The sequence below is a fragment of the Musa acuminata genome, chromosome BXJ3-6 (genome assembly GCF_036884655.1).
Source record: "Musa acuminata AAA Group cultivar baxijiao chromosome BXJ3-6, Cavendish_Baxijiao_AAA, whole genome shotgun sequence".
NCBI lineage: Eukaryota > Viridiplantae > Streptophyta > Magnoliopsida > Zingiberales > Musaceae > Musa > Musa acuminata.
In genome coordinates this window covers 8,703,383-8,730,017 of record NC_088354.1, presented here as the reverse complement: position 1 = coordinate 8,730,017, position 26,635 = coordinate 8,703,383, and the positions used below count along the sequence as shown (strand labels likewise).

General features: G+C 44.7%; 4 protein-coding genes and 1 long non-coding RNA gene across 10 annotated transcripts; 3 read left to right on the top strand and 2 right to left on the bottom strand.

Annotated features, from left to right (window-relative positions):
* LOC135640958 (receptor protein kinase TMK1-like) lies at positions 1-4,121 on the top strand. Its single transcript, XM_065155850.1, has 2 exons — positions 1-2,506; positions 3,420-4,121. Exons 1-2 carry the CDS (start codon positions 163-165, stop codon positions 3,947-3,949), a joined length of 2,874 nt encoding a protein of 957 aa, XP_065011922.1. The 5' UTR covers positions 1-162; the 3' UTR covers positions 3,950-4,121.
* A 2,184-nt stretch (positions 4,122-6,305) lies between these two features.
* LOC103987539 (U-box domain-containing protein 21) lies at positions 6,306-7,921 on the top strand. Its single transcript, XM_009405867.3, has one exon. The coding sequence runs from the start codon at positions 6,432-6,434 to the stop codon at positions 7,749-7,751; it is 1,320 nt and encodes a 439-aa protein (XP_009404142.2). The 5' UTR covers positions 6,306-6,431; the 3' UTR covers positions 7,752-7,921.
* Positions 7,922-10,227: 2,306 nt separating this feature from the next.
* LOC135641872 (uncharacterized) lies at positions 10,228-12,978 on the bottom strand. Of its 6 annotated transcripts, XR_010497818.1 has the most exons (4): positions 12,787-12,978; positions 12,579-12,642; positions 10,831-10,969; positions 10,228-10,678 (listed from the first exon to the last, which is right to left on the bottom strand). It is a non-coding gene; the product is annotated as an uncharacterized LOC135641872 (long non-coding RNA). The 6 variants fall into 6 exon arrangements; XR_010497816.1 differs by having other exon boundaries at positions 10,228-11,658; positions 12,540-12,642; XR_010497814.1 differs by having other exon boundaries at positions 10,228-11,627; positions 12,540-12,642.
* Positions 12,979-13,627: 649 nt separating this feature from the next.
* On the top strand, positions 13,628-16,364 carry LOC135640800 (PHD finger protein MALE MEIOCYTE DEATH 1-like). Its single transcript, XM_065155550.1, has 3 exons — positions 13,628-13,922; positions 14,476-14,719; positions 14,810-16,364. The coding sequence occupies exons 1-3, from the start codon at positions 13,628-13,630 to the stop codon at positions 16,227-16,229; spliced, it is 1,959 nt and encodes a 652-aa protein (XP_065011622.1). The 3' UTR covers positions 16,230-16,364.
* Positions 16,365-16,740: 376 nt separating this feature from the next.
* On the bottom strand, positions 16,741-26,218 carry LOC103987537 (protein POLLEN DEFECTIVE IN GUIDANCE 1). Its single transcript, XM_009405866.3, has 11 exons — positions 25,530-26,218; positions 22,675-22,826; positions 21,663-21,766; positions 21,086-21,174; positions 20,886-20,959; positions 20,658-20,808; positions 20,407-20,574; positions 19,479-19,576; positions 19,243-19,365; positions 17,370-17,438; positions 16,741-17,287 (listed from the first exon to the last, which is right to left on the bottom strand). The coding sequence occupies exons 1-11, from the start codon at positions 26,101-26,103 to the stop codon at positions 17,087-17,089; spliced, it is 1,803 nt and encodes a 600-aa protein (XP_009404141.2). The 5' UTR covers positions 26,104-26,218; the 3' UTR covers positions 16,741-17,086.
* Positions 26,219-26,635: the final 417 nt, after the last annotated feature.

Below are 26,635 nucleotides of genomic sequence, written 5' to 3'. Positions count from 1 at the left end.
TCACGTAGATCGCAGCCCACAAGACTCCAGTGGCCATAGCTGGCCCGCTCCCCTTCCCCATGCATGTGCTATCCACTTACTTCTCTCTCTCTCTCCTCTCTCTCTCTCTCTCTATGCTGCTCTCCTCTGTGAAACCCTAGAACTTTCCTTCTCGGACGAACCATGGCCGATCGACCCGTAGCTCTTTTCCTCCCGACGGCGGCTCACATCCTGCTGCTGCTCCTTTTAGCCGGCGCCGCGTCCAGGAGCGCGGCCGATACAAACCTTGGCGACCTTGCGTCAATGCAGGTCCTCGCCACCGCCCTCGGCGCTGACAAGGTCCTCGACTGGTCCGCCTCCGCCGACCCCTGCACCGCCTGGGCCGGCGTCGCCTGCTCCGACGGCCGCGTCACGGCCATCCAGGTCGGCAACCGCAGCCTTGCTGGCTCCCTCCCTGCCGACGTCCGCAACCTCACCTCCCTCGTCCGGCTTGAGCTCCAGAACAACCGTCTCGCCGGGCCGCTCCCTTCCCTCGCTGGCCTCGCCTCCCTGCAGGTCCTCCTCTTCCACGGCAACCTCTTCTCCTCCATTCCCCCCGACTTTTTCTCCGGCCTCTCCTCCCTCCAGGCCGTGTTCCTCGACGACAACCCCCTCGCTGCGTGGCCCCTTCCCGCCAGCCTCAGCGACGCCGCCGCCCTCGTCAACTTCTCTGCCAACAATGCCAATGTCTCCGGCCCCCTCCCGGACTTCCTCGCCACCGCCTTTCCCGGGCTCGACCACCTCGGCCTTGCCTTCAACCTCCTCTCTGGCCCCGTCCCTTCAGCTTTTGCGGCGGCTTCCTTCCGTTCGCTCTGGCTGAACAACCAGGTGGGACCGAGCCGCCTCAACGGCGGGATCGCCTTCGTCGAGAACATGACCGCCCTCGAGGAGCTCTGGCTCCAGTCCAACGGCTTCTCCGGGCCGCTTCCGGACTTCTCCGCCCTCACAAACCTGCGCAATCTGGAGCTCCGGGATAATCAGCTCACCGGCGTCGTTCCCCGCTCCTTGGTCGAGCTGAAATCGCTTTCCAAAGTTACGCTCACCAATAACCTGCTGCAGGGGCCCGTGCCCGTCTTCCCGGATTCTGTGACTCTAGACCTCGTCCCTGGAAGCGAGAGCTTTTGTCTGAAGTCAGCAGGGGAGTGCGACGACCGAGTCACACTCTTGCTATCCATCGCCAAAAGCTTCAGCTACCCGGAACGATTCGCAGAGAATTGGAAGGGGAACGACCCCTGCGGGTGGCTGGGCATCAGCTGTGATGCCGATGGCAACATCACTGTGATCAATTTCTCGAGGATGAGCCTCAATGGTACGATCTCACCTGATTTCAGTGCGTTCACCTCATTGCAGAGGCTGCTGCTGCCGAATAATAATCTCACGGGGACAATTCCATCCACGCTCACCAATCTGACGTCGCTGAAGGAATTGGACGTGTCCAACAACATGCTCTGGGGGAAAATTCCAAGCTTCAGCAAGAATGTATTGGTGATGACTGGTGGGAATGTGAATATGGGGAAGGATGTTGCTCCGCCAGGTTCGGACTCTGGTTCTGCTCCTAATGGTAGCGACTCAGATCCAGCAGGGTCTGTTGATGTGAGCGGCAACAGCAGTGGGAAGGCTTCTTCTGGCTCTGTAGGTGTGATTGCTGGTTCTGTGATCGCTGTGGTCGCCGGTGTCAGCCTTGTTGGACTGTTGAGTTTCTGCTATTACAAGAAGAAGCTGCAGAATTCCGGGAGGGTTCAGAGTCCAAACACTACAGTCATACACCCACGCCATTCGGGGTCCGACCAGGACATGGTGAAGATCACCGTCGTTGGCTCAAGCATGAACGGTGGCGCAACTGCCAGTGAATCTTACAGCCAGGCGAGTAGTGGCCCGAGTGATGTTCATGTAGTCGATGCAGGGAATATGGTGATCTCTATTCAGGTTCTTAGGAATGTGACCAACAATTTCAGCGAAGAGAACATTCTGGGGCGTGGTGGATTTGGTACGGTCTACAAGGGTGAGCTCCATGATGGCACCAAGATTGCAGTCAAGAGGATGGAGGCAGGCGTCATGGGGACGAAGGGTCTGAATGAATTCAAATCTGAGATTGCAGTCCTCACGAAGGTCAGGCACCGGAATTTGGTCTCGCTTCTCGGTTACTGTTTGGACGGGAATGAGAGACTGTTGGTCTATGAGTACATGCCTCAGGGGACACTGAGTCGCCATCTTCTGGACTGGAAGGAGGAAGGATTGAAGCCTTTGGAATGGAAAAAAAGGCTAAGCATCGCACTGGATGTGGCAAGGGGTGTGGAGTATTTACACAATTTGGCACATCAGAGCTTTATCCACAGGGATCTTAAGCCTTCCAACATCCTTCTTGGGGATGACATGAAAGCTAAAGTTGCAGATTTTGGCCTTGTCCGACTTGCACCGGATGGGAAAGGTTGTTCTGTTGAAACAAGGCTAGCTGGTACCTTTGGTTATCTAGCTCCAGAGTATGCTGGTAATTCTCAAACTTATGACTCTACTCCCATGCTGTATCATGCGACTGCATTATGCTATGTGATTCGACATGCCATCTGCTCCATATAATCTTCCAAGTCCTGATTAAGTAGTTCAGCATTTGAACTTTCTCATCATTGGTCAATGCTAACTATTAACGCTAAAGATTTATAGGCCTTTGAATTTTTAGTCTAATCTCGGTTCGCTGACTTGTAGCTTCCTGTATTAGTTGCATACATTAGTCTAACTGCATCAATGTCATAAATTAATATATAGCAAATTGGTCTCTTGCCAATTATCTTAACTTTGCAGCAAATAGTTAAGAAAAGAAGTTTTCATTTGGGATCAGGAGATTGTTCTATTAGATATCGGTGGCTAAAATTGAAACCCTAGATCATAGGATGGTAAAGAAATGTAGCATGATAGCATCTTAGTAAGTCGCCTTGCAGTTCAATAATGTGATCCCTGTGCCAAAGTTTATAGTGGCAATATACTGATGTAAGCTCCGATCCACAATGACTTGGAACACATCAGATGACTTTTGACTTTATTGTAATCTTCCAGCTTATTGCTGGCTGCAAGGCCTGACTTTATTGTAGTTCTTGAATTACTTTATACTCTTTGATGATAAACGAGTTCTCATTCTGATTTTGTAGTATAGCTTCTTATATTTGCTATCTCATGCGAGTTGGAATTAGCAGTTCTGCCAACAGGTCTAGTCTCTCTAAATCTGGATTGCTTAGATCTTGGATCGCACAATTGAATTGTTGGTTCGGAAAAGAATAAAAAAATATAATCTTTGTTCAACATGACTCAGCAAGATGATCAAAGAAAGAGGCTCTATTTCTTGATGTTTTCATCGTTATTGGTCTGCGGGACGTTGAAGGCGCTCATCGATCTGTATATATTTGCAGTGACTGGTCGTGTCACCACAAAAGCTGATGTGTATAGCTTCGGAGTGATACTGATGGAGCTGATCACCGGTCGGAAGGCACTGGACGAGAGCCAACCGGAGGAAAGTGTGCACCTGGTTACATGGTTCCGCAGGATGCAACTCAACAAGGACACATTCCGAAAGGCCATAGACCCAACCATCGACCTCGACGAGGAGACGATCACGAGCATCAGCACCGTCGCAGAGCTTGCAGGCCACTGCTGTGGCAGAGAACCTCACCAGAGGCCGGATATGAGCCATGCGGTCACCGTCCTGGCATCACTCGCGGAGCTGTGGAAGCCCTCCGATCCCGACTCAGAAGACAGCTACGGGATCGACCTCGACATGTCACTCCCCCAAGCACTGAAGAAATGGCAGGCATTCGACGACAGCAGCCATTTCGACGGAGCCACATCATCATTCCTTGCGAGCTTGGACAACACCCAGACCAGCATACCGACGAGGCCACCTGGCTTTGCGGATTCCTTCACCTCAGCCGATGGAAGATAAATCAGTCATGAGAACCGCGTGTTCTCAGCTCTGTTCATTCTTGTGTACTTGTGTTTGGCTTTGCTTTTGCTACTTCCCGTGTCGTGGCTCTCTGCCATTCCTCCTCGTCAGCTGTGACGTCTGTACTCGCTCCCCTTAGTTGTTCCCTTTAAATTACTTGCCTTTTTAGCAAGATGAGGTGTTATGCTGCATCACTTTACTCGTTTGCTTCTGTATCTATCGCACTCGGCTCTCGGTAGCATTTCCAAGATAGATATAGTTCTTATCATACTCCATAAGTAGCTTAAACAAATCAGGATTCAAAGACTCGTTTACAAGACGAACATGACCGAAATAATAATAATCTACATGTCAGAGAGATGATACGAAGGAATCGGATCACATGCGAGCTGTTGGCCAGCATTAATCACTCCAACCTGTCTGTTTACGAGACATTAATCATTAATGCAGCAGTGCAGATTCATAATCAATATTTTACACTATTATTCTCTTGACAGTTTACCCAAATCTCTCGACTGATCTGTGAGGTATCTTAGGAAACACGGGATATTAAAAATAACTAATTATAAAGAATAATTTATAATTATCCTTCGTTTACGGATCGATTGTGATCTACGTACGATCATAATCTAATCCATCACATCCATATTTAGAAGCAGTGCTAACATGCCACAAATACCCAAAAACACAAAAGCATGGAGAAGTCCAAATTGAACTCACACTGCGCCCACCACCGCCCATGTGAAGTGCTGATAGATTGACTTCCTCCACGCGCTTACTTCTCCTTCATCCTTCTTTTCCTTTCTTGTTGTTCTTCGCATTTCCATTTGTTTCTCTGTTTGCCAAGTCTCGTCTTCTACGTCGAAAACTTACGAGGAAGAACAGCAAGTCTACGTGCCAACTTCCGACAGCTGGGTTGTCTCTGTCGATGAGCTGCAGCATTCAAACACCGACCTCACAGTCTGCTGACATCTCGATCTACGTCGACACCGGCCTCCATGAAGTCAGAAATCCACCATCGCGCGTCTTGAGCTGCGTCTGACCTCCATGCCACGGTCGCCGCTCGGATTCAAGGGGCCGACATGGTGCCTGTGTGTGCACCTCCTCCTCCTCCTCCTCTTTACTCGCGGATACACACTTCGGATTGGAAGTGCGCAACCCAAAGATTTTTGACCTCTTCAAACAGACCAAATAAATACCTTTTTAATCTTGGATTTCATTGGGTTTATATGCATTACAGATCCATATCTTCTGGCATAATAATATGAATAGATTCAGAGAGGAGGAGCAGTCAAACTACATCAGATAAAATAGTTGTTGCAGCAGAAGCCCTTTCTAAGCTCAACTGAAACTTCATCTGAATCTTTGGATTGTGATCTCGAGGCACTTAAATCAAGAATTTTGCACAGCTTAATAATCCCATATGTCACCTAAAAACACTCTGCATGCAACATGGCGATCACCATAGCAAAGGTGTGATAGTTATTTGCCTGAGGTATCCAAACAAGGATGGAAATCTCACGGCATGTCGAGATGTGTAATCATCAATCATCAGTCAACCTCTGCTCCATAAATTTTGACCTGAATCAATAAATCGAAACCCGATCGGGAGCTAACTTTGCAGTATTAAAGTGGAAGGTAAGCATGCTTTTCCAAGTACTAACACCTAAAACTGCTCTTCGTCTCTGTAACGCGAAGAGACCTAACTGTTGTTGGGTCGAACGAGAAGACTATGACCGAGCACCATTTGATCTGGTAAACATGTTGACTCTGTATCGCTCGTCACGATTCATTTTAGTAGACCCAAATGTTTTGGTTGGACTCGGACCGATCGAGAGTTATAGTCAAATCGATTTGGCTCGTTCTTCTCTGTTCTTAATTTGAAGCTGTAATTAATAGATTTGATGTGACTGTTTGAGGTCACTGTTGCCTGTGGTCCGACGACGCTTTCAGCCGCTATTCTAAGACCTGCAAAGGGGCGAAGAAGACTGCGATGCCGTGCTCGACGTAGCCAACAACTCCGACGACTCGGAATGGCAGATGAGAAAAGCTTTCATGGAGACGCAGAGAGCAAGCATGTGGAAACGTATGGAGAGCGGCTAACGTTTTGCTTGCGCGTCAGAAAACGTTTCCCACATGAAGAGAAACACCGCATCGATTTCGAATTTTGTTTTTGTTTTTGGTTTTGGTTTTTTTAAGCGATTTGAATTAGAACCGAGTTAATAGGTCGAGCCTCGAGCCGGTGGTCAACCGGGTCAGACCTCCCGTTTGATTAGGTAAAGCTTCAACGGTCAACGTTCAAATCGCCAATGCCCCGCGCTTTGAACGCTTCCCCCCTTCCATCGCAGGCGATCCACTCATATATATACTTCCCCCGTTGCCTTCCCTTCCCTCCGATCTTATCTCATATAGAATACGACCGCTTCCTCTCTCGAGCATACTTGTACTTCCCGTTTCACCACCGAGAAACCAAGCTCTGTTCATGGCCTTTCCATGGAGAAACCGCAAGTCCGGCCTGAAGACCAAGCTGGATAGGAGAGTTCTCGATAAGGAGATCACCGTCCCGACGCACTTCCGATGCCCGATATCGCTGGAGCTGATGAAGGACCCGGTGACGGCATCGACCGGGATCACCTACGACCGGCAGAGCATCGAGACTTGGCTGGAGATGGGGAACGCGACGTGCCCGGTGACCAAACAGGAGCTGAGGAACGCCGACGGGCTCCTCCCCAACCACGCGATACGGAAGATGATACAGGACTGGTGCGTGGCGAACCGGCGGCACGGGATCGAAAGGATACCCACGCCTAAGATTCCGGTGACCAGGACCCAGGTGGTGGACATCCTGTCGGAGGTCGCGGCCGCGGGCCAGCGAGGCGACCACGCGCGGTGCAGGCAGATGGCGGCCAAGGTCAGGAATTTGGCGAGGGAGAGCGAACGGAACCGGCGGTGCTTCGCGTCGAACGGCGCGAGCCGGGTTTTGGCCGCCACGTTCGGTGCTGTGGCCGGCGGATCCTCGGAGTGCTCGGCGGCAGAGGTTTCGGAGGAAATCTTGGCAGCGCTGGCGACGGTGTCGCCGCTGGACGAGGAAGCCGCTTCGCACATCGGATCGCCCGAGTCGCTCGGGTGCCTGGCGTCGATCTTGACGCATGGGAATTTGGCTGCAAGGCTCAGCGCGGCGTTGGTGGTGAAGCAGCTTCTCGCATCCAGCGGAGCGAAGGTGGACGCCGTTGCCGGGACGAAGGGGCTGGTGGAAGCACTGGCCAAGCTCGTCAAGGAGCCCATCTTCCCTCAGGCCACGAAGGCGTCTCTGGTGGCCATCTTCTACATGGTTAGCCACGACGAGAGGACGGCAGCGCAGGTAGTCGATCTGGGGCTGGTGCCTGTGCTGGTAGAGGCCCTGGTGGAGCCGGAGAAGAGCATGAACGAGAAGGCATTGGCGGTGCTCGAAGGGCTGCTGAGCTGCGAGGGCGGCAGGGAGAAGGCCCGGCAACACGCGCTCACGGTGCCGGTGCTGGTGAAGAAGATGTTCCGGGTGTCGGACATGGCGACGGAGCTGGTCGTGTCGGCGCTATGGAAGCTGTGCAGGAACGAGGGAGAGGAGGGAGAAGGGAAGGGGAGATGCTTGCAGGAGGCGCTGCGAGTAGGTGCCTTTCAGAAACTGCTGCTGCTGCTGCAGGTGGGGTGCAGCGGGGAGACCAAGGAGAAGGCCACCGACCTCATCAAACAATTGGATGGTCACAGGGAGGCGTACGAATGCGTCGACACCATGGATTTCAAGGGGCTCAAGAAGCCCTTGTGAGCATCAACTGGTTGACAGTGGGCAGAGGCAAGAACGTAACACAGCACAGAGATCGATCATTCTTCGACGTTGTATGTGGAAGGACTCAGATATTTGTACAAAATACATTAGGATGTTGTTGTTGGTTACTTGTTAAGAAGAATAGAAAAGAACATGTTTTGTCTCACAAACCTTAGATTGGATCTCAACGCCTGTGTGATTTAATTACTTTTTCCTTCCGATAGATATACAACGGCATGCCTCTGTGATCTTAGGCGACCCCCATCTTTTGTTTACGACGGTCAAACAGGGGATGTATGTAAGTAGATGAACAAGACGGGCTCCAAAAAAGGATTGATTCTAGAGGAGAAACATTGCTGTCACTTGGCCCTAATCTAAACACTAGAAAGTTGTAGAACCTACTAGGAGGAGCAAAAGATTTATTTGGGGTGAGAAATGTGACGGATGTGTGGATTGCGGCGTGATTCCACGTTGAACATGGACTCGGCCTTCGTTTTCCATGCGTACCCGGGTGTGAAGCCGCGGCCGTCGCTTGGTGATACTAGTGGCGCGATGGGGAGGACGTCCCTGTGCCGGACGCTGATCCCGACGAAGTTATTGGCTTCTGGAATGCCACGTCACACGCTGCTGCATCGACGATTTGATGGTGTTCTTTGTCGTACCGCCACACCGACAAAGCAACATTTGGAATGCCAGGCCACACGCGACAAAGCATGGTGAGTGGCCCCATTTCAATGTGTCAACATTCTACCAACATCCCCATGGATCTTGTTCACCCACGTGGCCCCATAACACGATGCCGTTGTGTTCTTGTCTGACTCAGTCAAATCTACTTTTTTCTCTTTTAAAACGTTAGACAAAATAGATAATTGATACGACAAAATAGAACAAAAGAGATGAATGAAACATTAGACAAAATAGATAACTGATACGACAAAATAGAACGAAAGAGATGAATGAAACACGAGGTCTCCGTATGTCCAGCATAAAGTTAATTAGACCCGTAGCGAGGGACTTCACGGCCTCATTCCATATATTAATTATGAAGCAACGTTCGTATTGTCGGCAGACGATTGCTTTAGAGGTCTGGCTGTACAGTTGCTAAAGATATAACGCTTGGATGTTATCATCAGCATTTTTAATTTTGAATAATATCATTCGGTATAGACAGTATGTATCAATCCGATAGTATATCGATACGTGAATCATTCACTATCGGACGAAATGCTCAGTAACACCTCGTATCAGACGATACGGGGGTAAACCGAATGATAACGATTGAAATTTTGATCATTACCGCTTAGCATAACTTGGTAACGATCGATCATTCTCGCTCGACATAGCTCGGTAACGATCGAAATTGATCGTTATCGATCTGTAATAGTACTCCAATGATCAAAATGATCGTTAGAATCCTTTCTCATGGGTTTTTAAATTCATCTTCTCCCATACTTCACTCTAGTTCACTTTCACACTCTCTTAAACTATCTTAAACTCATTTTTTTTTCACATTTGCATGCTCCTAAACTCGTATTTTACACATGGACCGAGAAACAATATTTTACATATACCACCCAAGATTCAGATCATGAAACTCGACAAGATACTAGTCAAGTTTATGCGTGAAAGGGAAAGAGAAAGATAATTGATGAATTTGAGTAGATGCAACATAACCTACATGATATAGACACAGAATGAAACTTATCGTATTCACAACCGTCGTATTATGAAGAATCATACGATTAACAAAAGTATGGTGATAATTGGTCATACTTCTCTGAGCAACAACATGATATAAAGTAACAAATCAATAGCGAAAATAGAAACTTTGACATTCACCAATATATGCCTCAAGAATCACCTCGAACAAATGTGATTCATAACGATCAACCTATGATCATTACCACATTAATGCACCAATGACATATGGTATATTAATACACTGTGTAGTGAGATAAATTTCATGATCGGATCTAACAAACATATCATATTGATATACATATATATAGGATCGAGGACCTCGATCCACCACCCGTAAAGACCCATCGTTCGTTTTAATGGTAGAATCAACAATCAAGTATATCTACATATATAATTATTTAATTCATTTAAATTTTAAAATTTATATTATAATAAAATAATATAACAATTCATATGATTTTTTATAAATATTTTAATATTTATAGAAGGACACGAAATATGAATCTTACATAAGACTACTCCTCAAAATTAAAAAAAAATGTACTACTATTCTTACTTACCTAGTTTACATTGATTTTGTTAAACTTATTACTATATTTTTTTCTAACTTAAAAATCCTATCCTAACTTTTTTTTTTTTTCAGATTTTTTGAAGAATTTTATGCATAAATTAGATGTACCGCTTGGTACGCCTTGGTGTATTGCTTAGTACACAATACCGTACCGTATTGAGTGAAGCTCGAAACTCTAATACGATACAAAATTTCAATCCTTAGTTGTCAAAATGATGTAGATAACCTCTTAAGAACATGAGAGCCCCCCTAAGTTCCATGAAATCAATTTACAAAGACAGATAATTGAGAGAACCAATTTGAAGAAGATCCGAGAAGGTTTCCTTTCTTTTTGAGTGTCACGATACTTTGTGGCTTTCCACAATATAGGATGCATGTATCGAGAGCGCTTCCATTGTTTGTAAAGACGAGATATCTCAAGATTTTACAAAGCTATTCCATTCTCTGCATATTTATTACGAGAACTTAGCACTGGTGGAGGCAGCAGTGCACAGTCTCGACTCACCCATGACTCCATACTGCCCCCACCTCCCTCCTCAGGAAGCTCGACTCTGACATCTACCTGCTTCGAGATGCATAACTTTTAATGCAGAAAATGAAAGAAATACCATTAGCTGACTGGATGTCTTCCGAAACTGACCTGTTCAACATGAATCTGCACCATTTATTAGAAGGTTCATCTGAGAATAGTAAGCTAAAGATATGCCTTTGAACATTGACTTGAATAAAATGGCATGGCGACTAGCAAGCGTAATGAACAGCAAAGAAAAGAGAGGTGAGAGTGGTAGGAACTAGTAATGAACATGCCTCACTTGCCAATCATCATCGTTGGCCATCCCAAGGGTCTTCTACATCCAGACAAGCGGCAGCACAGGATGCCGCTGCCAACCAGGCAATCAAAGCCAACCGATCATCTTGATCACAGAACAAGTGCATCCTAAACCATCTGAAAAGAGTATGTACCAGAAGTGAGATGTGCGCACAAGAATCCAAGAACAACTACATCATAAACTATCTGAGGTACCACCACATGCTAATGTCAATCCATTACTCAAATATTTTCTGAGGATTCATCCATATTTTTCACAACACCATCATTCTTACTAATCGTAACTGACGCAACGAAGATCTTTCTATCGTCCATTTGCAGATGAGCCAGATCTCGTCTTTAGCTAATTCAAAGGGTACACTGACTGATTTCGTGTAGCACAAATGATAGGCCATGTCACCCTATTTTAAGCAACATAAGAATCAACCGGAGAATTTGACAGAACAAACAGCTTGTGACTCTGCAGGTGATGCTGAGGCAACATTTGCCATGCCAGATTCTTCTTCAGATATCCAGGAGCTTTGTCTTTCAGTAGATGAAAATACATGCTCAGAACTCGCCAGAGGCACAGCTTCAACCAATGTAAGCCAAGTTTTAATGCTTATCCACTGGGAAAGGGCTATCACATGGACGTCAATAATTGGACCGAAACAAAGCCCCGATACAAATTCATGGTGATGAAGTGATAATTCACAGGTGACGTTGAACGCCACAAACCAGGTTTAACTAATATGATCCAGTTCAGTTTGCTTGTCCACAGGGCTAGGGTCCTCATCTGTATGAAAATGTCCAAACACAATCAATTCCTAAAAAAAAGACCCAGCAATCATCTATGAGTTGGGTAAGGATCCATTGTACCTTTTGAATCTGGCTACAAGCTTGTTAAATTATACCCAACCAGACTTTGATTCAGTATAACAACCTAATTTGCATTTCAATAATTATATGCTTCTGTATATGCATGATCCTTCATTTTTGCTATTAATGCTTATAATGATGTTATAAAAAACACTAGTATGGTAGATATGAAAATATCTATTGTTTCACCAACATACACATACACTGATAATATACACTGAATATCACCGGTTTAACTTGTTAATGGAAAATCTTTTATGCACATACTTATCTGTGGATTGAATAGGTCATCCACATTAACATGCCCATCTGCATTGACATTGACCCAGGTTCAAGAACATTACCATATCATAAGACAGGTAGCTGCCAACTAAATAATTCTACCGGTTACCCGTATGGACAGTAGCTGAAGTGCATTCAGGACCAACAAACCCAAAGAATGCATACAAAATGCTTGCTTGAAAACCATTAGCAAGAAAAGTTGGTTGCTTTTGGTATGAGAACATTTCTTAACCCACTGCACAAAAAAGTAGGCTGTACTAGAAAATTGAGATTACTGCTGTAGACTACCACATGAAAATCAAATGTCCTATAAATGAGATTATTTCTACAGACTATTGCACCCAAAAAAAAAGTTCTGATCTAGTGAAAATAATACATGAAATGCATCTTTAATATCAAATAATCTAAGTAAGTCTGATATAAATGACATTTGAAGTAAACTGAATATACAAAACTCTGCGTTGTATGATATGACGTCTGATAGAACCCTCCAAAGTTTATACGGCATTTGATCTAAAGAATTAAAAGAAAAGGTTGCACAAGTTACCAAAACAATAAGGTAAGAGCGGTAACAAGCAGAACGCACATTTTGTCCCATGTAATTGCGCATGTATCATGTCCTCCTCACTCTTCCAGAACGAAAAATCCTCCTGCACAACAAATCGATCAAGAAAACAAGAATAGATCAAAACTCTGTATCAATTGAGCAGTAGGGACCAATCAACAAAGCCTACAGCGTTAATTGAATTCATAAGTCCTGAGCGAATGATCGAGAAAAAGATCACACAACATACATAAGGAACCTCACAAGGCAAGATAGGGTACTTGCAGGACCCATATCTCAGTGAAACCCAATCAAGAAATCAAGATGAAAGTGCTTCAGATCGGCGGAAGGCTTCTCATCCAAGATTAGGGCTAGACGCGGATTCGGAGACGGAGGAGGAGGGATGAAAGGGGCCCGGCAGTGTAAGGCAAGAAGCACTCGATTCTCGTTTACATCTATACAGAGGACCTCCGGCGAGATCACGACGTTTCTCGGGCCCAATTGGAGGCCCACTTATCCTTTGGTGGACCGGAGGTTGAAAGCAAGACGCACTCAATGCAACGAACACCATCCTCCAATCTGACCCAATCCGCATCAATTTGACTCAACATGGCTCACCAATTTCATACCCAATAGCTTATTGGAATCATGTTTGCATCTACTTAATTAGATATGATAAGTTAATGGCATTTATATACACAGAAATTTGTGAAACCGCAACTGCCCACCACGTGTCCCCGCACGTACCCTGAGAAGACTGTTAGAGTGAATCGACGGCAGTGATCGAAGCCAAAGCTTGCAAACAGATCAGACGACCGCCGTCCGATCACGTGCAGGCAGTAGCGGTCGGTCGCCTGCGAGGTGGACGGAGACAATAGTCTGTTATGCTCAATTACCTAAAACACCATATACTTTTACTCTATTCCATCTCACGCTTCGTCGATCTCCTTAAAACACAAGGGCAATTTGGTATTTTCACTGGTAGCAATGGACTAGGTAGTTGAAGGCTACCGACGGCGGGAAGCGAGAGAGGAGGGAGACGGGAGAAGAAGATACAAAATACAAATAGGGGGCGGCGGCGGGGGCAAGCGATGGCATTGGTGGGGGCGGACCCGACTGGGAGGAGGAAGGCGTCGGCGAGGATCTACGGGCTGCGCACATTCCTGGACCCGGGGTGCCCGACGGACTTCTACGGTGCGTTCCGGGACAACGTGCGACGGTTCGTGCGAGAGTGCGCCGACATCGAGGAGCGGGCTACGGCGGGAATGCCGACGTGGCGCACGCTGCTGGTGGACGAGCAGAGCGGGCTGGTGGTGCCGCTCTACACCGTCGAGGAGTGCGTCCGCCGCTCCCCCATCCCCTTCTGCGACTACTGCCGCTGCAGCGGTGAGTTCCTCTCTCGTTCTTGGTAGCAATTGGGTTTCCCATGGGGTGATCACGATTCTGTTCTGTAGGGGTTTTCCCTCTCGTTTCTTCTTGCTAAACCCATTTTGATCGGTCTTGGCAATTTTGCGAATCGGGGATTTCGTCTTCTCCAAAGTTCCAAACCGAGAATTTTAGCCATTCCATCTTGGTTCCCTGCGTGTTAACATCATCATCTGCTTCCTCTGTAGAGGAAATACCAAATCTCTGCTCTGTCTATTCACAATATTGCATCAATAAGGGTTTTCTTGCCAAATTGTTCCAAGCGTCTTCATCAGCGCTCTCTTGCCTCGTTGTAGATGATAACCACCTCCAAACCCCCAAACCTAATCGAAGAGATAACGAAGTCTGTGAGAATGGAATAGCGAAACAGGGGCATGGGGAACCCAATGTTGGAAAAAGGCCGCACCTTTCTTTGCCTTCTTTGGTGTTAGGAATTGGGAAATTAGAGGAGAGATTGCTTCTGGTGTTGTTGTTGTTGTTGCTGCTTCTCAAGCGTGTTTGGTTGGCATAGCAGGATGGAGCCACCACTTGGTGTCGAAGCGGCGTTACCACTTGATCATCCCGGCCGACGGCGACTGGGACAAGCCCCTCCGCCCCGACGCCTTCTTCGTCCGCAGCCACCTTCTCCACGGCCTCCTCCACTGCAACGGCTTCGGCCACCTCATCCTCGTCAACGGCCGCGACGGCGGCTCCAACTTCATCTCCGGTCGCGACTTCATGGGCCTCTTCGACCGTCTCTGCACCGCCCTCCGCGTCCGGTAACTTAATGAGAACGTTCATCTGTTGTATTGGCCCTGCCGTTTGCTACTTTGCTCAATTTACCTTGCGTGGACTCTGCTGCGTGCCAGGGCAGTGTCGGTGGAGGACGTGTCGGGCAAGGCATTGATGGACCTCCGTCTCCTCCTCGGCGTGGCCCATGGCGCGTCCTGGTTCGCCCGCTGGGGCTACCACTTCTTTAAGGGAAGCTACGGCGTCACACAAGAGGCCTACGACCGAGCCCTTCGCGTCCTGTCGTCGCTCCGCATCGAGGAACTGATCGTCGTCCTCGCCAACACCGGTCAAAGCCGCGAGCTTCGCCGCGTCGCAGTCGCCTACCGCAACCTCCATTTGCCCGACCGCGACACTAAGCCACTCGTCACCGTCCGCGACTTCGTCCGCTTCCTCCTCGAGCTGAAGCACCGGCCGGCAGCACAAACAATGCCGCTTCCACCATCGCCCTCCCCCGCGCCATTGCCGAGGAGGGCGATGAAGAAGGCGGTGAGGAAGGGATACCGCGACTTCACCAAGGTCGCGGCCGAGATGCAGAGCCGATGGCCGCTGCGGCGGCTCCACTCCTCTGCTCAGGTCATCGTGGACGCCCTCAAACGGCACGGACGGAAGATGACACGGCAGGAGGTCCGCGAGGCCGCGCGGCTCACGATCGGTGACACCGGCCTCCTTGATTTTGTGCTGAAGTCCCTCGGCGATTGCATCGTGGGGGACCATCTTGTGCGCCGCACGTCAAATCCCACCAGCAGGGTGCTCGAGTTCAGCCTGGAGGAGTTCCCATCTCCTGCGCCTGCGGCGGCGGCGGCGGCAGCAGCAGCAAAGACGGAGCAGAACGAGGATGTAGTAGTGGTCGCTAGACCGGCATGGCCGGGCGCTCTGCAGGTGGAGAGGGACCTTCTGACAGTGTACCGGAGCATGTTGGCGGCGCAGCCAGAGGCGGCGGGAAAGGTGCTGGACGCCAAGCACTGGGTAAAGCAGTGGGGACTGCAGGACGACGTGGACGACCGGCTCCGGTTCCTGGTCATGTGGGTTCCGAATCAGGAGGAGCTGGAGGAGCTGACGCGGGCACTGCCGCCGCCGGAGGTGGTAGTGGTGGAGGCGACGGCGTCGGTGGGGGAGCTGAGAGCGGAGGCAGAGCGGGCGATGCGGGACACGTACTGCGTGATGGAGGGGTTCAGGGTGGAGGAGATGGAGGGGGTGGAGGGGAAGGACTGGGAGCCGGTGCTGCTGGGCGGGGCGGAGTCCGGGGCGCTGGTGTGGGTGCGCGGGGACGGCACGGACATGGACTCAGTGTTGAGGTACGAGGGCGGCGCGGACACGTGGTCCGTGGGGTGCGCCTGCGGGGCGCAGGACGACGACGGGGAGCGCATGGTGGCCTGCGACGCGTGCGACATGTGGCACCACACGCGGTGCGCCGGCATCGGCGACGGCGAGCCGGTGCCCCCGCTGTTCTTCTGCGCCAGGTGCGGGAGATCAGTGATGGCGGCCGGCCAGATGTAGTGAGAAGAGTCGCCTTGGGTGCGAGCGAGCTTTGACGGACATGACTTTTGTCACGGCAGCAACACATTCATTTTCTTTACTGACGTCCCCGAGGGGCAGTGTAAGGGTATAATACAGTGCAAAAAGAGAAGGGATCGATGGATCCCCCATGCATAACATTCGTTGATTTGTTTGTGTACGAAGGATAACACTGGCGATCCGATGGGTTCTATGGTTGTACAGATGAAACTACAAGTGTGTCCTCAAATTTCCAAATCCCAATTATGGGATTAGTACAGTTTGGCACAAGTAAACGTGGCTCAGTATGTTTGTAGAAGGCCGGAAGAAGTTGCAGATGTAAAGGTTGACACTGAAGAAATAGGAGTTGAGATAGGAAAAAAGAAAAAGAAAAAGAGGATCGAGAAAGAGTAGTGCTAAGATAAATAGAACTCTTGAAGGGAAGGAAAGTAATGGAGCCCAATCCTAGCAGACCAAAGGAACCCATTTCAAATGTTAGATAAAGCCATTGGAATGACACCCTAAATAGTTGTAGCATCCTTTAAATTCAGAAAGACGTGTTATGATACTCCCATCCGTAAAATATTACGGAGGCAATAGTTTCTTGAATCCATCAGAGGACCAGATGTGGTAGAACGGATCAGAAGCATATACAAGCAAAATTGGTTAAAGTTGCAGTCGAGGAAACATGTAAGGACTGCTCTAGTAAAAGCTCAATAAAAGGGAAAGAAGCTGCTCTGACTCGTGTATCTGCACTTGTTGAGAACGATGAGAGTTGCACCTTTTAATTGCACGCTCATCAGCCGCGGACTATAGACAACTCGATGATCCCTCGTAGCATGAATCGAGCAAAGAAGAAGTTAGTCCATGTGCTGTTTTCTGTCACGGCGAAGCTTGATGTACCAAGTGGCAAGACGGCGCAGGCTCAATCCAACTAGAATCTTCCAAATTGCAAGCATGATATAGGTCAGGCTTGACAAGAAGAGGATCCATACTAACCTCCAGGGGAGCGGTCCAGAAGGAAGAAGGTGAGCATAAACTGGCGTCAGTACTCTGATGACCTAAACCAAGTTACAAAGTAGTTCTCAGTCGACAATCACAATAAACAATGGTTGTACATGAAAACCAGTGCTCTTAACCTACCACGCAGGCTGGCGCGAGAGGTATGAAAGTAAGATCTTTGCGTCCTTCATCGGGCTTCTCATTCAGAGTCTGACGATGTCAATTACGAGATGATATCATGCAATGGGCAATACAATTTCTATAAACCTAAAAGCAATTTGATTAAATAGGCAAGCACCAATGTAAAAAAACTAGCAATAACACATGCATTGCTGACGAGAAAAAGGAAGATTCTCGCAGAAACATGAAATGAGGTAAGTAATCATTCTACTAATAAAAGTCCTCTTTCAAAATTAGAGGTTTCTACCACATTAATCAGTCGCTTCCAATTAGAGCCAAATCTTTAAGCAATTGGCTACTTGTTCCATTTGACACCTGTGTAGAAAGCTACATTTACAAGCAAAATGGTTGTCTACTAAAGTTGTCTGGTGTAAAATTCCATCTGAAGTTCTTCTATTGTCCAAAATGGACAGATTTTGATCTGATCCAAGGAACTTACAGATACATACAAAAACACTGTTCAAAAAAAGGTAAAGAAGTAAATTATTAGGACTCCTCCCAAGAGGTCCTATTGTATGATAATTAATATAAACAAGAAAATACCATGGAATCAGAAATAGTCAAGTTTGTGCCCATAGTCTGATGTGATTAAATTCAAATTACATGGAATTCTTATGGCTGTGCTTATTCTATAAATTAATATGTTTACTAAATTTATATCTCCTCAGTATATAATTTATGCAATGCTAAAGTTGAGATTTAAAGTGACAGTAGTCTTTTTGTGCATAGTTTATACCACTGAAACATGTCTATTAGAGCAGACATGAAATGAAACCAATATTTTTGGCTATTGAAAGAACTTTGGAAAATGAAAATAGTCATGTGGTGTGGGGATTCACATTGTTAAAGTCTGCTATTCAGTTACTTCCTAAGTTTCTACAGCTCAAACTAAAAAACAGGGTGGCCTAGTACATGAGCCTTCTACTTATGCAGAGTGTGGAAAGGGTCAATGCGTATAGAAACATTCCCGCAAGCGAATATACAGTTTTAGTGACTCAAACATTAGACAAAAGTTGCAAAGGAGCAACCTTACCACTATACCAAGATTCATCCTCAAACTACTTTTTGATATAAACTATGAGAGCAGAATCTGTAAAATGGTAGCATATGGTACACATTCGCTCAAGTTAACAGAACAGAAAGAAGTTGAAAATGTACTCTGAACAGATCACAGTTCAGAACAGAAAAGATACTTGAATAAATTTCTATTCAGTACACCATTACCAGCGTCAGATACTTAAAAATACATGTTATTCTTACGAAACATGTATACTTTAAATGCTTGTTATGCCTATGTCAGACACCCGCGCTTCAAAAAATATTGGGGCTCTTGGACTATCTAAACTTATTTATGTTGCTGACGATACACAGAGATTACTTGTCTATACAAGGCTTCAAAATGTACTGAATATTGGAATATTGGGACTGTTGGACCATGTAAACTTGTTTATGTTACTGACAGTATGCATAGGTTACTTATCTATACAAGGCTTCAAAAGGTACTGAACATTGGCAATACATATAAATGCTATCTGTATATATAAATACTGCACTTATGTATATGATGATCATAGATTGCATTGCATAAATTTTCTGTGTCAGAATGTGATTGTATTATGTGATGCTTATGTACATAGTCCAAGTATGATTGTATTATTGTGCTCTATGAAAATGCCTGTAAAAGTTTCTGTAGTGACCATTTCCCATGTCTATATTTTCCAGGCACTATAAAGGAACTTCACCACAAGAAGTTAAAAATCAATGGCCTGGAAGCACATTAAGCTAAAATATGTTAAAATGTGAAAAACAATAACCAAATATGAACTAGATTTACCTGCTCACAAAGGTCTTCCAAAAACTCTGAGTATGCAATGGGCTTTATTTCATTGAACTTTGCCAGGAACGAATGCTTGATTGCATCAACAAGCACCTCACACATGTAAACCAGAAGGGCATTCTGGAACATGGTAAAAGTTATTGGTAGCTTATACAATGATTGAGATAAACTCTTCGATATGAACACTAATCATGAGAAGAAAACCATGTTTGCCAATGGAGGATGCAACTTACAGTAATAAAACTCTCAAACCAGGGTCCCTCGGCCTCCAAGATATTCTGAGCTAGCACAAACAGCACAAAAGCTGTGATGTGGAATCTCTCTATTATATCTGATCATCAGTGTTAGAATATAAAGAGAAGTAAGTAACTCTTACTTAGAACTCAATACAACTTTCTAAGCTAATTCAACAATATACCACAGCAGTTCATCAAACAACCAAGAAATTTTGTTGGAAAATAGAAAAGTAAAGACTTGAAGTGCCTCCAGCCCTATCCACCGTGGGCAGTTCCTTCCTACTTCGGTCACCTCACCTTACCTAGTACTAGGTCCACATATTTGTCACAACCTGGATCAATCAGGCCATTGGTCAAATAACCTAAAGCCCTAAAACCACATGACCGAAAATGCTTAGGTCAATTTAATACCTATGGACTCATCTTGCCTTAATATAATCCTCCTCACACTTCCAATGTGGGACAATTAGGATGTTTAAATAGAACATTGCATCATTTGGAAGAATGATTTTTGGTACTTAAATATTTCACCACATCAAACAAGTACAAAAACATATTATCTATCTGAAAGCACATCATCCTCTAGGATGATCACAAAATGTTGGCCAATTCATTATCACCAACATTCGGTGCAAGCAGCTTGATTTTCTATTTCACAATCATCTCATGCAAGAAATCAAGGCTAAAAATCAGCAATGTGCATATTTCGCATATTTTGTCCAATAAATACCATTAATATTAAATTCCTAGCCAAAAAATAGTTGTGTATCAGCAATTTCAATTAACAATCGGTACCTATGATGTGAATAGAAAAAGAGGCACCCCATTGCAGTCACTCGCTAAAAGGCAATGCAACACAAAGGAAATAACATGGGAGTTCCACCTGTTCAAATGATTCAGATTGATAAAATATAAACAAACTCACCATAGTATACCAAATTGTGAAGGTTTTCTTTGCTAACACGCTTGAATACATTGCTTTTAATCTCAGCAAAATTATTTGACACCAGTAGAGCAAGCACAGCATTATTGTGAGCAATAATGCAAGTCGATAATGTGATAGCCTGAGCTAACAATATAAAAGAATGGACAAGTACTAGTAGTTAAGGAAAGATATTTACTATGTTCATCCTAGCAGAATTTTAAAAAAGAGAAGTCACTTGTGACAAAGGATATCAAAAGCAATGACTGCAATGGCTTCATCAAGAATAAATCTAATCAGTTCAAATTTCATATTATCTGGGGGGCATGTTGAAAGTCCCTCTGCAGAGTCGAAGAGAACTTGCAAAACATCTTCACCAAATGACTGACAAAGTTTGTCAAATATCTGAAACAAATTCTAAATGTTAGCATCAATCTTCAAAGGAACAGAGTTTAAAAAATTCCTGTGCCCTATCAGCTCACCTCCAATACATTGTACACCACATACAATTTAATGGTTCCTTGTCCTCGAATGAAGTGATATATTAGGCTAATATCTGATTCATAAGTAGGCAATTGTACGAGGTACAGTGCGCAAGTCATTTCATGGTAAAAGGCAACACTTATAAAGGTTAGAAGATATAGAATAATTTGATGTAGCTTAAAGTATGCGGGCAATGTACCTGCTAACTGTAGAGAAGCAACACCTAAAGCCAACACAAGAAAACAGCCAAAATCTGACAATTCAGCAGCACTCAGTCTCCAAAACTTCCTGCCAAGGAAATATAATGCCAACAAGCAGAGTCAACAATACTGAATTTGGTTCACGTTTATTGGCAGGCCAAGTAGAGAACAAATTTACCTCTCGCCTCCTAATTTCTAACACAAATTTACACCAGATAAAATCCAATAATAGTACAAGGCAGGAAATCTAAATGAATATGGTGTGCCACAGAAAGGGAATTAGCAGAGAACATGGAGACTGAAAGATAGACTAGAAAGGTGGCACACCAAACCAGCTAACTAATCTTAATTATTTATTAATGAAAACAAAATCTTTGCAGAACAGCCATATGGCCCTCTATTTATAAACTTATTGGCCTCAAATAAGCTATTTAAGAAACAGATATTTTTTTATTAGAGAATTCATAAAACCAAATTGAAACTTCACCATTAATATGTGACACACCTTGGATTTAGCAATAATGTCGTAATCCTAAAAATGAAAGGAAACTAATAAAGAAAAAGATTGGAACTCACCTAGTGTTTAGCACCCTCCAAACTGCCATAGCAATTCTTGCAGGCATTATTGTCAGCAAAGACAAAAATGAGTCCAAACAGACAAAGAAGCCTGCAATAATAAGCTGCATATTGTGATCAGCATCAGAAATATTACTCCTAATGGATGCAAATTTAGTAGCTTATAATGATACTTCAAGTGACTTCTTCTGACAATTTTGCAACATCTAATTCTTTTCTCATTTATTGAACACATCATAGAGAAACAAAGAGTACTAGGAGTCCACAATTTATGCAAAAGATGGTCTCTATCTGGACATGTTCATAATAGTGTAATCAGTATGTAGCTCAAAACCAGATTGTGTGAGGTTGTGAGCTACTTTCATTAGACATAGCAGCCAACCATCGGCACATTGGAAAACGAGGAGTATGCATGTATTGTTAGTTGTCATTCAATCCCTCGTGATGATAGCGAAAAATAAACATAAGGATAATTAGGGGTGTCAACCAGCAGAAATATGTCTATGCCCATGGTCATCTTTGGCCTGACTTTGACTTCAATATCAAGGCCCAAGTCCAACTAGCCTAGCTTTCTGATCATCCAATTAGATTCTTTATGCAAGACAAGTCATCCAACAAGTTACCCTTTACATTATCCTCATTGAGGGCCACTATCCAGTTTATCAGCTTTTCTTAGTAGACATCTTCTTTAGTTCTTTGCTCTGCCTTGACAACATAAAGTATGATGATTAAAATGCATTAGATAAAATGTGTCCAAACAATGTGGAAAATATGAAAGTATTTTATAGGCAAAATTCAAGGCTTAATGGCAACTAGCATGACCCATGGTCAACTCTAAACCTAGGTAAATGACTAAATTCATTTGTGATAAGAGGAACAACTTCAAAAACAAACTAGGTTGCCAAGTTCTTGGACAAACCTATGCCATTGGTAGTACTAATAACATTATCTTGGATGCATATCTATGACTTTGATAAGTGTTCATCTTTATATGCTAAGATTGTAGATATACCCTTTCGCATCTCCATGGCACATGGAACATAGTATTGTAGACCCTCTGCCTTTTCTTCTCATTCCCAGCAGATATTGTGCCTCTAAGGGAACTGCCACCGTAAATCTCTCCCATGAAGTACTTAAATGGTGATCTGCCCACGAATGAGACTTCTGCCAAGAACAAAGATATATTTTTGTATTAATAATCATGCGAACAAGTGAAAATTGATATGTAAAAAGAATCCAAGACAATTTGCAAATTGTCAATCACAAGTTACATAGAAAAAGACGAAAATCTAAAGGAGAAAAATAGCGCTCTTATGCATTCCAACATAATTGTCCAAATTTAAATAAACTAAATTTTAAAAAATAAAAAGACTAACCTTACATGCTGGCATTTTAGTATATGCAAGACAGAGTATTCTTATGGATAAGTGGACAAATGCAACAAAATATAACCAAAAAAGCATAAGTAACAAACATAACCAACACAAGCTTCTAATAAATTAGAATCTGGTTTAAGAACCCTTCTAGAGTATTAGTTTGGATAGAATGCTATGGTACTACTTAAAGATATTCAGATAACTATTTCTCTGGCAATATCTAAGAAGGGGATCCTTAAAATGAATTGAAAGCCAAAATAACGAAGGATAAACAACAAGTCATCTAGGTTGAGTATTTGCAATGGGATACATAACATCCATCATTGATTCTTCTGAGGGCTAAACCTACTGACCAAATAATAGCCCTAAATCATAGTAGAATAAAATTAGCAGATTAAATAAATTCCTATAATGAGGTACACATCTTCCTAGAGTTTTCCTTAAAAAATTCCAATCACATATTTCAACCAAGTGGAATGTGAAAACCTGCAAATAAGTGAAACATAGATCGGAAAAACACATTGTCTTTTACTAATTGATCCAACCATTCAGCCATTCATTATTTCATCCAATCATAATCAAGCATAGCTCTCAATTCAACTGTTTCAATAAGAGCCGATATTACCCAGATCAACAGATGAATCTAAAGGGCCTTGACTTGCCTTTCACAAAGATGAAATTTTTTCGGCAATGAGGAACCTTGGGAAAACACAACCCCTAGAACTGATGACCTTATTATGAAACTTATTCTACATTTATAATGATTTTGTCAACATTTCAAGAACGTCTGCGCCAATGAAGTTAATTTCATAGATTTAACACTTGATAGGCTTATCAGTTTGATTTATATCCTTGTGAGAGGTATTCTCCAAAGTGCTTGCTAAAAGGTCAAAACAAAGATTAATGAATAATTAACATCTCCTAGTCAGTGTTCAAAAGAAAATGGAATTATGGATCATCGATGCTTGGCTTTAAACCAAGATAGTGTCAATGGGTTCAAAAGGTGTGCAAATCTCCAAATCAGCTTTTCTTGTTGATGATCTTTGGCAACTGTATCTCCCTGCATCTTCATCCTAGTGGCTGACATCCTCGGTGGAAGCAGAAGATAGGTGATCTCTAATCATCTGATCAAAGGTATTGGGTCAGACTATGTTAGCAATGAAATTGTTAACTTATATAGGAATAATTGCACCCTCTTGATTTCTCCAACAGCTGAACACATGGCTGACCTAAGCCACTTTATATACCGTTGAACTTGCTGTGATGCTCAGTAAAAACTTCATGAAGGCCATTGCCAGATTTATCAATGTGGGCCATATGAAGCACAAATACATCGCTGATCTCTTTGTTAGATTTCCCCATCAAAACGCTGGGACTTCCTACCAGACAAAGTAATCTTGAGAAAGCTGATTGGATACTCGTTATTAATGAAGTTTAAAACAGGCTTGGCTGGTGGCAAGCCAAACACCTCTCTCTAAGTGGTCGCCTCACTCTCATTAACAGTGTCCTTACTATTAGTGCCCTTCCTATGTACTTTCTCAACAACTACATTATACCCCATTGGGCTAGCAAACAAACTGTCAAAATAAGAACTTTTGTCTGGTAAGGATCTGCAGATTCCAATGGTTTTGTTAACTTATGTTCTGGGAATCAAGTATGTTGACCTAAATATGATGGTGATTCCGGGTGATCAATCGGAACATACACAGCTGTAAATTACTCACAAAACGGTGCTTGAGATCACTCTCTTGTGATTCTTTACCTTGGGCAGATATTATATGGATTGTCCTTATCGGAATCATCATGGAAGGAAGGCCCTATAAACCATAGACGATCTGCAGTTTGGAATTTTTTTTCTGACCTTAGTGATGTTTTCGATGCTTCAACATTCTCTGTGATAGTTTTGGACTGACACTTTGAATAAATAAATAAATTAGCATATTCTTTTTCCAAAGTTCATGACACCTGGCAATCCTAATGCTTTAAACAAAGACTGGTACACCAATCAAGTATCACATCTGTGTTTAGAGCTTGCAAAACCTGTTCTTGAACATCCCAATATCTATTTTCGTTCACATCTTAAATCATATCAACCAAAAATTCTGTGCTAATGGCTTAAATACAACTACATCAGCATAAAAAAAATCTAAATATCAGTGGTTTGGCTCTTCCTTTACTATAACGCCACTGGGAAAACTGAAGCAAGCAGCGGAGACATGGGCAGACTTCACACTAAGCACTGGAAACTTGCAAAATTGCATTGAGTATAATAAAAAAATTGTGATGTTCCCGTTCTCAAGACTTTATTACCTTTTTATTCTTTCTTATCGTGTATAGGTCATTAATGATTGAGGCTACTTTTGTTTTTGCTTTTCCAAAACGAAAAAAAGTTGTGCACAACACATACCGTAAAATTGCACCGTTCCAACAACGAATTCTATTACTAGTCCACATCGAAGAAAACTTTTATTGGCTTAAGTTAGGACTTTACCTCCTATAAAATTTGGATCATTTTCCATCACCCGATTCCAGTCCAGGGACGACTCCTTTGCCAACTTGGAGACGGCCCCATTGGCTTCCGGCTTCCATTGCCCTGCCAATCTCTCTCGGGTGCTCGTCGCATCCTCCTCTGGCTCCTCAGCCGCGCTCCCATTTACATTCCTCTGCCTCAATTCCGCAAAAGAGACACGGCTGACCTGCGAATTCTCGCACGCCGCCTCCACCACCGTGTTCTCACAAATCGTCTCTACCACCGATCTATTCTCCAATACCCTGATCCCGATCCCATCCTGGCACCGGCCGTTCTCGACCACGGACGGCTTCACGTCGCCCAATTCCGTTAGAACGCTTAGATCCTCCGACGCCGGCCCGTCCACCGCCATCTTGTTCTTATTCTTCTTAGAGGCCTTGTGCTTCCGCCTCCGCCGGGGCGAGCGAACGCCATCGCCACCGTTGGAGAGGATCGGGTCGGAATCCAGGCGCGGGAGGATGCTGCGCTCGTCGCCGGAGCTGTCGCCGGCGAGGAGGTCGAAGGAGAACTTCCTGCCGCCCGATCTAGCGGGCATCGGGGAGGAACTCGATCGAATCCAAATCCGACGAAAGCGAGACGTGGCGAAGAAACCCTAGCGGTCTTGAAGCAAAGGCGTCGGGGGTCAGAGGGGTGATCGGGCAAGTACCAAGAGTGAGTATATAACGAGAGGGTGGGGGGGCGCACCGGAGAAGCGACGGCAACGGCCACAAACGGATCGAATCTCCAACTCCAATAACAAAAGATCCGATCCATCGACAATTCGGGTTTGATCCGTCCGATCAGACCGCTTATGACGATAATGAGGACGGGAAAAGGGCATTTTTGCCTCATTAAATTGTTCGTCTCCAATAACGTGACATGAGCTTTATGGTTTGCCTTTTTTTCTTCCCCTTCAATTTTATGTGAATTAGAAAACCTTGGCATGAGGGTTGGAGAGACTGCCTAATTCGTCCGGCTCTGAGCTAAGAATATGAATAAAGCAACAAACCTAGAGAATGTCCGGAAAGTGTTTAACATTAGAAGCCTCACACTGCAAAGTATAGTCAAAACACTCCTCCTTGGAAGGA

Bases quoted from the DNA above. Each gene is read 5' to 3' on its own strand.
- LOC135640958 (XM_065155850.1), top strand. From the start codon at position 163: ATGGCCGATCGACCCGTAGCTCTTTTCCTCCCGACGGCGGCTCACATC. The intron at 2,507-3,419 runs GTAATTCTCAAA...ATATATTTGCAG, and splicing joins TCTAGCTCCAGAGTATGCTG to TGACTGGTCGTGTCACCACA.
- LOC103987537 (XM_009405866.3), bottom strand. From the start codon at position 26,103: ATGCCCGCTAGATCGGGCGGCAGGAAGTTCTCCTTCGACCTCCTCGCC. The intron at 19,366-19,478 runs GTAAGTTGCATC...ACCATGTTCCAG, and splicing joins GGTTTGAGAGTTTTATTACT to AATGCCCTTCTGGTTTACAT. The intron at 17,439-19,242 runs GTAAATCTAGTT...TGACATCGTCAG, and splicing joins TGGAAGACCTTTGTGAGCAG to ACTCTGAATGAGAAGCCCGA.
- LOC103987539 (XM_009405867.3), top strand. From the start codon at position 6,432: ATGGCCTTTCCATGGAGAAACCGCAAGTCCGGCCTGAAGACCAAGCTG.
- LOC135640800 (XM_065155550.1), top strand. From the start codon at position 13,628: ATGGCATTGGTGGGGGCGGACCCGACTGGGAGGAGGAAGGCGTCGGCG. The intron at 13,923-14,475 runs GTGAGTTCCTCT...TTGGCATAGCAG, and splicing joins CGACTACTGCCGCTGCAGCG to GATGGAGCCACCACTTGGTG. The intron at 14,720-14,809 runs GTAACTTAATGA...GCTGCGTGCCAG, and splicing joins TGCACCGCCCTCCGCGTCCG to GGCAGTGTCGGTGGAGGACG.